Raw genomic sequence first — 13,266 nt, forward strand, 5'->3', positions numbered from 1 at the left:
TGTTAAAAATTATACAAGAGAAAAAAAAGTGATAGTGTTAAGAGTCATAGGCCTAACATTTCTTCTCCTGTGTGATTTTTAACATTTTTGCCTGATAAAGAAGCCAATGAAGCTTCAAAAGCTGCCATGGTATATTTTGTGCTTTTGAACTGGCTGAATAACAGTAGCGCTATTCTGTGGATTTTCAGTATTGCTGTATTTTGCTACATGGTCAACATGGCTACTCCTGAATATATTATTTCTTACCTTTGACACTAAGCTCAAAATGCAACTGGTCATCAGGGGAATGACATATGTACTCGCCAGCATCAGACTTGCCCACGTTGCTCAGCAGGAGGCTATGCACTCGTCCCTCTCTCCGGAGCTGGCAGTGCTCACCTGCCACCAGGGTGCCCTGAGGCCCCTTCCAGCTCACCACAGCTGGCTCCTTGGAGACAATAGCTGAGAGCACTGCACTGCCCCCCTCCAGCACCAGCACCTTCTCTGGATGATCTGGCTTTGGCACAAACAGCACTGGGGCCTCTGGAGTAGGAAGAGAAAACAAGAGCAAAAGGGTGAATTACACAAGGTGGAAGAAAAGGCAGGAGGGGCTCAGGTTGGTCTCTTATCTCCACTGTACATTTCATCTGTCAGAACTGTGAACCTTCCCACAGCCACCTCCCATCAGTTATTATTTTGATTTAACCAATACACTCTCTTATAATTGAAACACAATACTGTCAGATCTGTGCCAGCCCTTGCATTTCGATTTCTTCCCCTCCTATAGCATTAGGGAGGAGGATTTCCCCTAAGAACAACTTTGAGGAAATCCTCCCCTAAGTCTCTCCCCAACAGACAATTCATAGGCTACAGACAGAGCAAGGCCATGGTTCTTAACCCTGTGACACCTGTCACAAGGCCTTTCTCTTTCTCCAAAAGCCTTCTTCAGTGCCCTCCATCTCTCCTGTGAGCACCTCAGCCACTCACACATGTATGTGTCACTGAACAGTGCCACCTCACATTGCCTGTAAATTTTCTGGAAATTATGGATGATGGGAGAAGCCACTTGGGGCTGGAAGTTCCTGCTCACTCTCATCAGAGTAAGGAGCAGGCTTGGAAGGGGGATATTTATTGGATCTCATCTTACCTCGCACATACATTGTGAAATGAACTTCATCATCTCCAGTATCACAGCTAAAGATGCCACTATCCCCTGGCTCAGCTTGCCTGATGGTGAGGCTACGCATTAGCCCATCACTGCTCACAACCATGCGTGGCCCAGGGTAAAGTGGCCGCATGTTCTTCAGCCACTGGACAGAAGCCTTCTCTTGAGAAAGTCGAGCAACTAAGGTAACAGTCTCTCCTTCCTGAACTTCCATAGGCAGCTGGGCATCAGTTTTATTCACTATGCGCACAGGTGGTGCTGGAAGAAAAAAGACTTTCCTGTAAGTAAGGTTGGGTATATTTTGCTATATTATAAATTCAAAGCCAGATCCACCATGAGGCAGGGTGAGGTGACTGAAAGGCAGGAAATAATCAATTTTCATGAAACTGTAAAGAAGAGATTTATTTAAACTGCAGCCACAACTGACATATTGTGTTCTTGGATGGTTATTCTGTGAAACCGTTTTGGTACAGAACTAAGATAGCATGGCACAAATTCAGCATTTCTAGACAACAAAATGTGTGATTTCCTTCTATTCATTATTAACGTTTTGTACACAGAGAAAATCAAGTTCTCACATTTTGTATGCAATGTCAAGCTCTCACATTATTACTATTTATTAATAATAACTATAAACAACATTGTGCAATTAGCAATCTGGGTTTTCTAACACAAGAACCAACATTTCTAAGATCTACTCTGCATTTAAGCATAGGAGTTTTATGTGGTACAAAACAGACTTTCAGCTTTCATTTTTTGAAATAAATAAATTATCTAGGTTCTCATTTTTTATTTTCTGTATCAGGAAAGACAGGCTTGTAAGGCCAGTCTACCAAACATTAGTGCCCCAAAGATGTGTTTGACTACAACCCCATCTTCCTTGGTCAGCATGGTAATTGGCCATATTTATCTGTGGTGATGGGAGCTGAGGTCCAGCATGCCCAGTGGACACTAGGTTGGGTAAGGCTGGTGTAGTCAATGCCACGTAAAATATAAGCCAGAAGGATGACCAACAAGGATTTTGCACTCACTGACAGGCCTCAATTGTTCCTCCCTTATTTTTCTTTATGACCTCCAAAAAGAAATTGAGGTATGTAGAGCAAATACATGTAAGTCAATTTACCCAATGAGCACAGGTTGCAAAATTCCACTACCCTTGGTGAGAATGTTGATGAATCTGATGATGTTCAGTGTTGTACATGATTGAGACTTAACTCCTCTAGTAGGCAGTGCTATAAGGAAAGAAGCCTAGCATTTGCCTCAAGAGGGAATTTGCAGTCACTTTAGGAATGTTTCCAGCTGTCCCAGTGCCCTGTATTCACCCTTTGGATACCTCCTCTCCTCCCAAAAGGGCACTGCATTCAGTCACAGCTGCTGGAAAGCAGACTGTCCCTACTTGCTGTCTTCTCACCTTGTTGCCAAGGCTTGCTGGGATATTTCCCATGCTCTCCTTTAGGGCACCTGTCCTGGCCCTGCCAACGCTCTCCTTCACAATTTAAAATAAAAACTCTAGTCAATAAGACATCCCAAGCTTTCAATGAGGGCAGAAATTGTTGGCAAGAAGGTGTAGAAGCAGTGGTGGCTAGGAGTCTGCCAAAGTTAAATTTAACCCTCTCCCAGCAAAATGGAAACAGAGAAGTAGCCTGCTCCCTTCAGTTTTTCTTTCTTGACAATTTCCCACAGGACTGGATATGGGAACAAAGCTGCTGTTTCAAGTGTTAAGCTCTGAAATACTACCCAAGAGCACTGGAGCCCTCAATTACTCTGACACGGGGGCAAAGGGCAAAATGAAGGCATTACCTAAGAATTCTTTCTCCCAATGAAATTTTCCTTCACTTCCCAAATTTCTAGCCTTGCAAAAAGTGCAACTTTGAAAAATCATAGAATTATAGAGTTGGAAGAGACCACAAGGGCCATCCAGTCCAACCCCCTGCCATGCAGGAACTCTCAATCAAAGCATCCCCAACAGATGGCCATCCAGCCTCTGCTTAAAGGCCTCCAAGGAAGGAGACTCCACAACTCTCTGAGGAAGTGTGTTCCACTGTAGGGACCTTATCACACATGGGGGGGTTTGCAGTTCAGATCCGCAGTCACTCCTGTTCTAGCAATGCAAAGCGTGATGTTTTTCCACACCAGATCCAGAGTCACTTCTCTCTAGCAATTTGGATTGAGGTTAAAACATCATGTTTTTCCACACCTGGTTGCCTTTCTGTTGTCCTTCCGAAGTGAGGGACAAGCGAAGTCAGTTCGATTCCAAGCAAGTCACATGATGCGGACTCAAGCAAAGGGGAGTGAGTGCACATTGTATTACCACACCAGAGCATACTTTGAGGGGTCAACAATTCGAATCAGCCCCCTTGCACATGCTCAGTGGGACTCTGGACGCTGTCCTCCTTTCCTGCCCCCTCCTTAGCTGTCATCCTTCATCGGGGTCTAGGAGCAGTCAAGGAATGATGGGATAGGTCGCTGGGAGTTGCTGGTGCCAGGATCAGGATGCAGGAGCAGTCAAGGGATGATGGGATAGGTGGCTGGGGGTTGCTGGGGCCAGGATCAGGATGCAGGAGCAGCAGGGATGATGGGTTAGGTGACAGAGGGTGTGAGATGGGAATGCAGGAGCAGTCAAGGTATGATGGGTTAGGTGGAGAGGGGGCGAGATGGGGATGCAGGAGCAGTCAGGGGATGATGGGTTAGGTGTCAGGGTGAAGGAGAGGAGCAGATGGGGGTCTAGGAGAAGGCAGGGATGATGGGATTGGTGGGAGGCTGAAGGAGGGGAGCAAATCAGGGTCTAGGAGAAGGCAGGGGATGATGGGATTGGTGGCACGCTGAAGGAGGGGAGCTGGTCAGGGTCTAGGAGGATGCAGGGAATGATGGGACTGGTGGCAGGCTGAAGGAGGGGAGCAGGTCAGGGTCTAGTAGGATGCACAGGACGCAGGGGATGATGGGATCGGCTGGTTGGCAGAGAGGAGGAGATGGCATGAAGGAGGAGGAGGAGAATGACGGAGCAGGACGCTGGGGCCAAGGGGGGTGGCATTGGAGTGCTTTTCCACACCAGACCAAATTGCAGTGCAATCGAAGGCAGCCAGGAAGCAAATTCTCTGAAGGCACTTTTTTCCATTTTAACCAAAATGAGGGGTGACTTCAGAAATGCTGCTGAAGCAATTCGCAAGGGGCTCCCATAGAAATCAATGGTGTCTGATAAAACAGTCCCTTTATGAGATGAAACCGCATCTTTGGAAGTGCAATCACTTCGGAAGTGAGCTGGAACTGAGCTACAAAACCACCCAAAAGCTCCATGTGATACACTCCTAGAACAGCCCTTACTCTCAGGAAGTTCCTCCTAATGTTGAGGTGGAATCTCTTTTCCTGGAGCTTGAATCCATTGTTCCGTGTCCTGTTCTCTGGAGCAGCAGAAAACAAGCCTGCTCCCTCCTCAATATGCATTTGCACCTAGATCTCTTTTATTTGTTGTGTTCAGATTCCCTTGGTAACTTTGCCTACCTCTGGATGCCTAATTATATTTCTAAATGCTTAAGTGAAGTTTTAAGTTAGTACAGTGCTAGAAATCTAGAGATGGAAGGAAAATATAATTTGGAGAAGAATTTTTATTTAGAAGGGCAATGCCCTCACCTTGCCCACTTCCCCTCTGATGTAGCTACATCCCTGTACAGAACCCATTTTCTTTATGTGCATCTTCCTGCCAGCCTATCTGCTGTGATGTTTTATTAAGAATAACATTTAATACCGCTTAGGATTTAGCTAATGTTTTAATGTGTTCCAAGTGGTTCACATACTTAGCTCAATAATCACTGAAACAATACCATAGGATGGTCATTTTTGCCATGAGGAAGTTAGTGAGGTTGAAGATGATGGATAATGGCTTCCTAAAACTTTTTTCCTAAAACTTTTCCCAGCCTTCATGGTTGAGACAACTGTTGAATAAGGAGGGGTCTTTTGGCCTCACACTTCAGCAGTTCTATTACACAACCTCTTGAGGATTCCAGCAAAGAGGGAACAGGATCAGCAACCATTTTGCACTTTCTGTCTCTTCCTACCCAGGCCTTAGCTTTCTTCTTTTCTCTTTGAGGAATCTCACCTGCCACATCTACTATAGATACCATCCGGTTTGTGTCTGCATCACACACATAGGAGCCTGAATCTCCTGGTTTGGCTCCAAGGATGGTGAGTTGCCGGTGACTTCCATGGGCTTCAATGCGAATACGTTTGCTGGGTATTAGCTCTACACCATCTCGTAACCAGCGCACAACAGCATTAGGTGAAGACACCTTGCAAGTCAATACTAGAGCTTCTCCTGCTGCCAAAGAGTGATGTTGTGGCACTTCTGTGTTTCCCACAATGAAGATAGGAGGCTCTTAAGAAACAAAGAAGAGAAAAAAGAAAGTAGAGTTAGAGTGCAGAAAAGAGCCCTGACCACCATATTGTCCAGACCTAGGCCATTCCACTTCAGTTTTTTCAGTGCCACTCAAAGTCCAGGGGGATCTCCCATGCTTCTTCCCACAGAGTGTCATGGGCCTCAGTAGCCAGATATTTCCGACTAGAGCTGAGAAAAAGTGGCTAAATCCCTAGCTGGTATAGCAGATAGTTGAGAGATCTGGGGAACTGCAGTTCCAAAAGTAACTTTTTCAAGATCTGTTCCAGACCCCACAGTAATGCATACACTTTTAGGAATTTGACCCTTGTATTTCTCTGCCACAACTACTTTCTACTTGGTTGCTGTCTTAATTTCACATGAACCAGTCAGACCTCAGCACTAAAACTTGAGGAAAGTCCAGTGAGATCAGCACAAAACCTTATTGTGCAGCACTTTCCTGCTTGTGTTTCTTCCTTCTTCAAATACTTTTAATAAGAAGCATACAGTTACTATTACTATATTTTTATACACAGAGATACACAAATACACACACATAAACACATGCACACACCATGATGAGGTGAAGCAATTGATAGCTTTATCTTCCATGAATACTAAGTGGAAAAATATTTTAAATAAACAAATGGATGTGCATTTGCTTAATTTACTATAAAGTTAAGTTATATCATTTATATAATCATTTAGGTAAATAGCACAGGTTGCATAATTTATATAAGATACAGAATTCAGGTTATCCAGGTATCACATTTTGATTGTTATTGTAATGTTATAAATGCCAATGATGAAAATAAATACCAATGGAAACAAATTTAACTTAAGCTACCACGATGGATGATAGAAAACATTTGTTTTGAAATGTGAGCACTTCTTCCAACATCATGATTATATCAGAGGATTAATGCTATGTTTTACCAATGGCATTTCAAACAGATGGTGGAGATGCAACACTCTGAAGCCTTATTACCTGCAAGTTGATGCAGTGAGAAGAAATTAAATTCTATTGGCATAAAGTAGCTGAAGGCACAGGATATAAATTTTACTGTTTCTCCTTTCATAATAAGGATTCATAATAAAGATTCAGACAAGGACTCAAGAATGCTGGGCAACATGATGAAGAGCAGCTAGAACTGTAGTCCCGGAAATGGGAAATAAAGATGCTGTCTGTGAATAAACTGACCTTTTACATATATATGTGGAAGGACGAATTTCCATCAAATCCATTCTTCCCTGTCCTCCCCCACAACTGAATGAAGGTTACTGAAACATCACTGAACCATGGTGGAATATGATGCTCTTTCCATGTTAAAGACTGTATGCCTCACCTTATAAAAATGTTTTTTTTAAAAAAAAATAATAAGGACATTACACCTGTGTTGTCCTTCTTCCTCTCTCTCTCTCTCATCACATGCAAGCCTTACCCTCCACAGTGACACAGAAGATGAGGCTGTCATCGCCGCTGTCACACAGATACTCCCCTGCATCACCACGCTCTGCTCCCAGAATCACCAATGAATGGCATGTTCCCTCCTGCTCTAGTCGCACACGATCTGTGTCCTGCAGCTTCTCTCCATCCTTGTACCATTTCACCTCTCCTTTAGGGCAAGACAGTGTCACTGACAGTGTAAGATCCTCTGAAGCCAGGCAGTGGTAGCATGTTTGCAGTTCATCACGCCCTACAATCTGTACTGGAGGGTCTACCAGTACAAAGAAAGTTTCAGTTAACTTTCTGTTGCTACTGTTCTCTCGGTCAAATGCATTTGTGACAATATTAATATGCAAAGCACTTTGAAATCCTTAACACATGGCTATCCTAACACCTCCTTCCTACCATTCTTTCTCAGTTTACATAAACTGTAAGTGCTGTGTAGTGTGAGGTAAGGGCCAAGCAAGGACCAAATGTTGAGGGCACCCATAATTCTGGGGTGAGGACCTCTCCACATTCAATCCACAAGCCACCATTGGTATAAAGAAGAATTGGAATAAACTGAATTAGTTCATTCTGGGCAATTAGACTCCTTGAAGTTAATCAGTCCTACATAATTTAAAGAGTTTCCAAAGGAGTTCAGAGTATTTGCAGCAACTGATACGGGATGTGGGGTTATCGTGCCACTTGAAGAGTATACAATCAGTCCTCATGCCCAGAAGAGCACTGAAGAGGGTTGTTCATGACAGCTAAGTGACCATTCAAAGGTTCTATGCTCACCAAGACACATAACAATGATGAGTCTATTTATTTATTTATTTATTTTTAAAACTGTGTCAAACTATAGCTTTATATTCTCATTCAGTTGGATGTTTGGGAAAGTGGATATACAGAACATTAGAGGAGTTAAGACCAACTTAAATCAAGCAGACAGATGAACTGATTGGCCTGAATCCTACTGGCAAGTCCAACTTGAGTAAATCAACTGAATTGACAGGAACTGCATAAGTGATGGTTCACCATTTAATGTTTCATGTTGGAACTACCTAGAGGATTCAGGCATAAGTGAAACAAAGGGGAAGGTGTCATTTTCACATGTGTCTTTGGGATTCTCTCCCCGTTTGTGTGATGCTGGATCAGTGTTCATTCAGAAGACTGTGGATAAGAGATTTTTTTATATATACAAATAGGCATCCTGGCCAAAATAGGATTTACATTTGTTTTGGAAACCAAACTGAAGCAAGCCACATGTATGCAATGAGATCTTGTTGCAAAAGTGCTACAATATTCCGTTGCATGTTGATATTCTAGAATAACATGGCTATGTCTCTGAATTCTTAGTTTTTTGTGGGTTTTTCGGGCTATGTGGCCAAGAACATAGCCACATAGCCTGAAAAAACCCACAAAAAACTATGGATGTTGGCCATGAAAGCCTTCAACTTCACTCTCTGAATTCTACCCCCAAGACACATGTATTTAATCATATGTGAAGATACGTCTTCCATCTTTATAAAACTCCCAGTCCTCGCCCATCTGAACAGGTCCACACAAATCTTCAGGGAAACTGAAGCACCAGTTGCATCAGCATCTCATTCATTGGACCCTGGCTGGGGCTGGGGCTACTCACAAAAATGTTTAACTGTCTTGAGATTGTGCACTGCCCAATTTCCTCATCTTCACTACAGATCGTACAAAACCAGAAGTGGCATACGAGCTAAATACACTACTTTGTAGGCCATGAAACAAATTAATCAAATGTGTGTCAGAGCAGAGAGTTTGTACAGTTGTCACCAGAACACTTTATTTGCCTCCATTTCTGATTTGTTCACTAAGGAAGGATCCTCTGGGACTGCTGTGCTTCTTTAACCTTCTACCTACCATGCAGAAAAAAATAATAATCAAAGAACATCCTGTCTTCTGGCCTCTGTCTCATCTGGATATGAATTCTGAGAAACTGTCTGATAATCACTTATGCACAGAATAAGCTGAAAACAAAACCACTGCCAAAACTGCATGGCATTTGCCACAAAGCCAACTCCATCTAGAGGCCAAAACAATACTGCATGGTGGAGATCCCCCCCCCCCCCCCGGTAAATCCTCCTTGTTCTTCTTCAAGCACCAACTCATTTTAATTCTTATTACAGCCAGACTTCATTATCCATAGAGTCTTTATCCAGGGATTCCTTGAATTTTCTATTTTATATAATGGACACTATTTTACTATGCCATTATATTTAATGAGACTTGAGCAGCCATGGATTTTGGGATCCATGAAGGGTCCTGGATCCAAACTGCACCAGATACCAAGGACCCAGTAACTTTTTGTTACCTCCTTCAGCTTCTATAGTGGCTGATCACTCTATTTCATTGGGAATTGTTCCTTGCTCCTCAGGTTTCTGCCCATACATAATTTATGTTGAAAAACATGTTGCATCTATCTTCTCAATTCTTTATTTAATGCCTGGGCTTTGCATCCATCTATCCAGGTATCCCTTTAACCATAAAGATGAGTTTCAAACTGGCTGTTATTAATCTGTGATTAGGGGAAAACCCTCTTCTACGTGACTGGCATAAGCAGAGTTTCTTTCATGGAAAAGCAGCAACAGTTGCTCTAAACTCGTACAAGAAGTGCCATTTTAACCAGGTACTTCCTGTTGAACTTCCTGATTGCTAGCTACTGTTGAATAGCAGAATGTTCTGTTGAAAACACCACAGAAAAGATTTTTGACAACAAAAGCCACAAGGTGCCCCTGTCTGAGGACAAATGACCCCGAATCAATGCTATTTATGATTGTCTTCTGTACCCACCAAGAGTGCCAGATACATTTATAAAAGATTTCCATTTTAAAATCCAAGCAACTGCTCTATTAATAACTTCTCAGGAAGAAGCCAACATTGCATGTCAAGAAAATGCAGGCAAAGTGAAGTGGTGTGGATACAATCCACCCCAAAAGTAGACTTGCCAGAATAAAAAACTGGACCGGGCACCTTAGTGGTTGTGTAGAAGAGGGAATTTCAGCAGGTAAGGCTTGTCACACAACCTGCTGAAATTCCCTCTTCTACACAGCTACTGACGGTACAGAGACCTTCTTTAGTTTCCACTGAGGCAACCTTAGGACTCCTAAGGCATTCTGACTACTGCCATGGAGTGAAGATCCAGGCAGGTCTTAAATCAAAGATCCCTCAGGATTTGTTGTTGTTAACCGCCTTCTAGGCAACTTCAATCCATGGTGACCCTATGTATGAGAAGCCTCCAAGTCACCCTATCCTTAACCACCTTACTCAGCTCTTATGGACTCATGGCTGTGGCTTCTCTGATTGAATCTATCCATCTGGAATGCAGCCTTCCTCTTCTCCTATTGCCCTTTGCTTTTTATAGTGGTTCATTGCTTCTCACGATATGGCCAAAATATGACAACTTCAGTTTAGTCATCTTTGCTTCAAGGGAGAGTTTGGATCTGATCTGTGATGGGACCCATCCATTGCTCTTTTTAGTAGTCCATGGTATTCTCAGAATTCTTCACCAGCATCACATCACAAATGAGTTGATTTTCTTCCTATAGCTTTCTTCACTGTCCAGCTTTCAAAACCATACATAGAAGTGGAAAATATTGCTTGGCATGGACAACCCTAACTTTGGTATTTAATAATATATCTTTACACTCCAGGATCTTGTCTAGTTCCTACATAGTCCTTCCAAGTCCTAGTCTTCTTCTGATTTCTTGACTGCATTCTCTGTTCTGATTAATGACTGAGCCCAAGAATGGAAAATCCTGAACTCTTTCAGTCTCTTCATATAAGTAACAAATTTTCCTGTAACTAGACTTGAAAGAGAATATGCCAGTGTGGAGTGGGTGTCTGAAAATGTGTATCCAACTATAACCGCCATAGGTGAATTTTAATAGGTAGAACTGGACCACAGCATGTAGAGTAATAGTCACTGGGGGGACTTGGTAAGAGCTGTTTCTCAAAGCAGAGCATATTCTTCACCTGCAAAATGTCCCAGGTTCAGTTCTTGGCATCTCCAACTAAGCTTGGAAAGTTTCCTGTCTGAAAACCCGGAGAGCTACTGCCAATTGTTAATGTAAACAGTAAAAAAAACCCAAAACCTAGGCAAAACAATGGCCTGGGTTTTATAAGGCACTTTCCTGTTTCTAACCTCATAACACTCACATCTGTTAAGCAAAAATGCCAATTTTATTTTATTTTTATTTTTTTGGATGTTGCAGATACAGTTCATGCCCTTACTATGAAGAAACCCCTCTTTATCTTTAACGGCTTATGGGTAAGCAGAAAGCATTTCCCAAGGGAATATCACAGCTGCAGTCTATCTAATAATATTTCACAGTAGCAGAACCATAGATGCTGAACAAAAACTCTGCTTCAGCCTCAGACACATCAAGCTCCACCCTGAGAATTTAAATCACCACAGTCTCAAGGAAGAGAAGAGGCCTACATGTTATCTGCATGATTTCAGAAATAATAAAGCAAACTTAATGCAATGGACAGTGGCTCTACAATTTTATAGACTAAATCATTCCATCTTTGCTGCACCATAATCAGAAAAGAATCTTTAGTTCTTTAATAATTTCCCGAAATGTGCCACCTGAGACTGTGATAAAACCTAAAATTATTCCTAGTTGGTGCAGTACTTATGGACATGCAAATGTAGCCCAAAATTACTCCAAGATGTGCAAGCTATATGTGGGTAAAAAACGATGTGCTTAGAGATGCAGAAATGGGAGCACAAACATGCTAGGAGTACACACGCTAAGAAAATTAAAAGAAAAGCAAGTGCACACTTCTAGGCAAGCAGAGGAGAGAGCACCTAAGTGCAGCAAGAGCCAAAGTAGGATGTCACTGTTTACAGAACAGTCAAACATCATTTGTGACCTGGCTTTTAATTCTCTGGGGTGTTCACACAAGTCTTCAGACACAAAACCAAAAATATACAAGGCCAGACTGCAGGCCCCATTCTTTCTAAAGACAGTACTTTCCCCCTTCTGCTAGTATTACAAAATGATAACCCAGCCAGAGTTGGGACTTTCAGTCACAGTCAAAGCTTTAGCATTGATGGCTGGATAACTAGTTCTCATTCATGTACTCTGGGTCATCTTTGCTCAAGCTCTGTACAGCAAACAGTGCAAGGAGCTTGGCTCACAAGAGCTTGAGATCTGGAATAGATCATTATGTCTGATCCATTTCCACCAATATCAGCCAGGATTCTCTCCCCACTTCAGTTACCACCCGCCACCAACACTCTGATCTCAGCTCCCTTCCCTGGCATTGCCAATGTCCCAGGGAACTGCACTCACCCAACACCTGGATGGCGAAGGTCATGGTATCATCAACAGCATTGCAGATGTATTTCCCAGAATCCTCTGGGCCAGCTGCAGGTATGACCAGACACCACCGGACACTCTCTTCCTCCAGGATGAGGCCGCTGTTGGCCTCTAGTGTGACACCGTCCTTAACCCAGCGGACAGGCACATTACCATGAGAGAGCATACAAGTCAGAGTCACTGTTTCCCCCGTTGAGGCTTTCAGGACAGAAGGAGTCCTGCGGGGCTGCACGATCTTCACAGGGGGCTCTGGAAGGAGAGGGCAGGCAGCCCGAATTTGAAGCAGCAGCCACAGGCAACACTGCTGTTGCTGGGCCAAAGCCATCATCTTTCATTGGAAAAGAGAAATTTTGGCAAAAGAGCCCTTAAAATAAAGCGAGGAGAGTCCTCAGAGTCTTTTTCTCTCCCTTCTGTGCTCGCCCTCTCTCCAGAAAGGATACTCAGACAATGCTGTCTTTCTATGTTTTTCATGTGTGTGTCTGAGTGTGTGCACATGCACATGCACCTTCAAGTTGCCTGTCAACTTATGGCAACCTCATGAATTTCATAGAGGTTTCTTAGGCAAGGAATACACAGAGGTGTTTCTGCCAGTTCCTTCCTCTGAAATATAGCCTACAGCACCCGGTATTTCTTGACAGTTTCCCATCTAAATAGCAACCAGGTCTAACCCTGCTTAGCTTCCCAAGGTCAGATGAGCTCTGGTGCCTATAATATTTAGGCCTCCTCTATGTTTCTCACAGGGCTCAGGGCTCAAACAGGCAGAGGGCTTGATATTGCAAGCACTTCTTCCAGAATCTTTTTTCCAACAGCAGGAAAAGTAAGGAAGCATGAGCACTGGCAGAAAAAAAACTGATAGGAAATGGGTTAAGAAGTTCCTCCCTTTTCCATTCACCACTATTCTGCTGCTCATTGCAGCCTCCAAGGGAGCATTGTGGGGAAGGTGGTGATAAAACACTGAAGAAAAGAG

The 13,266-nt window shown here is 43.1% G+C and overlaps 1 protein-coding gene across 5 annotated transcripts in view; it reads right to left on the minus strand.

Moving 5' to 3' along the window:
• Nucleotides 1-13,266, minus strand: part of LOC149314090 (obscurin-like protein 1) — a 72,430-nt gene that overhangs the window by 15,730 nt on the left and 43,434 nt on the right. For 4 of the 5 annotated variants that reach the window (XM_089520493.1, XM_089520492.1, XM_089520489.1 and 1 more), the window contains exons 16-19: nt 6,953-7,228; nt 5,238-5,513; nt 1,127-1,402; nt 247-522 (exon numbers count right to left, since the gene is read on the minus strand). In XM_089520493.1, the coding sequence (XP_089376619.1) occupies nt 247-522; nt 1,127-1,402; nt 5,238-5,513; nt 6,953-7,228 (1,104 nt within the window). The remainder of the gene's footprint in view (nt 1-246; nt 523-1,126; nt 1,403-5,237; nt 5,514-6,952; nt 7,229-13,266) is intronic. The other variant, XM_089520490.1, reaches the window with a different exon arrangement.

This window comes from Sceloporus occidentalis, unplaced genomic scaffold, assembly GCF_023333645.1.
Source record: "Sceloporus occidentalis isolate IW3139 unplaced genomic scaffold, rSceOcc1.0.p SCAF_4, whole genome shotgun sequence".
Classification (NCBI taxonomy): Eukaryota; Metazoa; Chordata; class Lepidosauria; order Squamata; family Phrynosomatidae; genus Sceloporus; species Sceloporus occidentalis.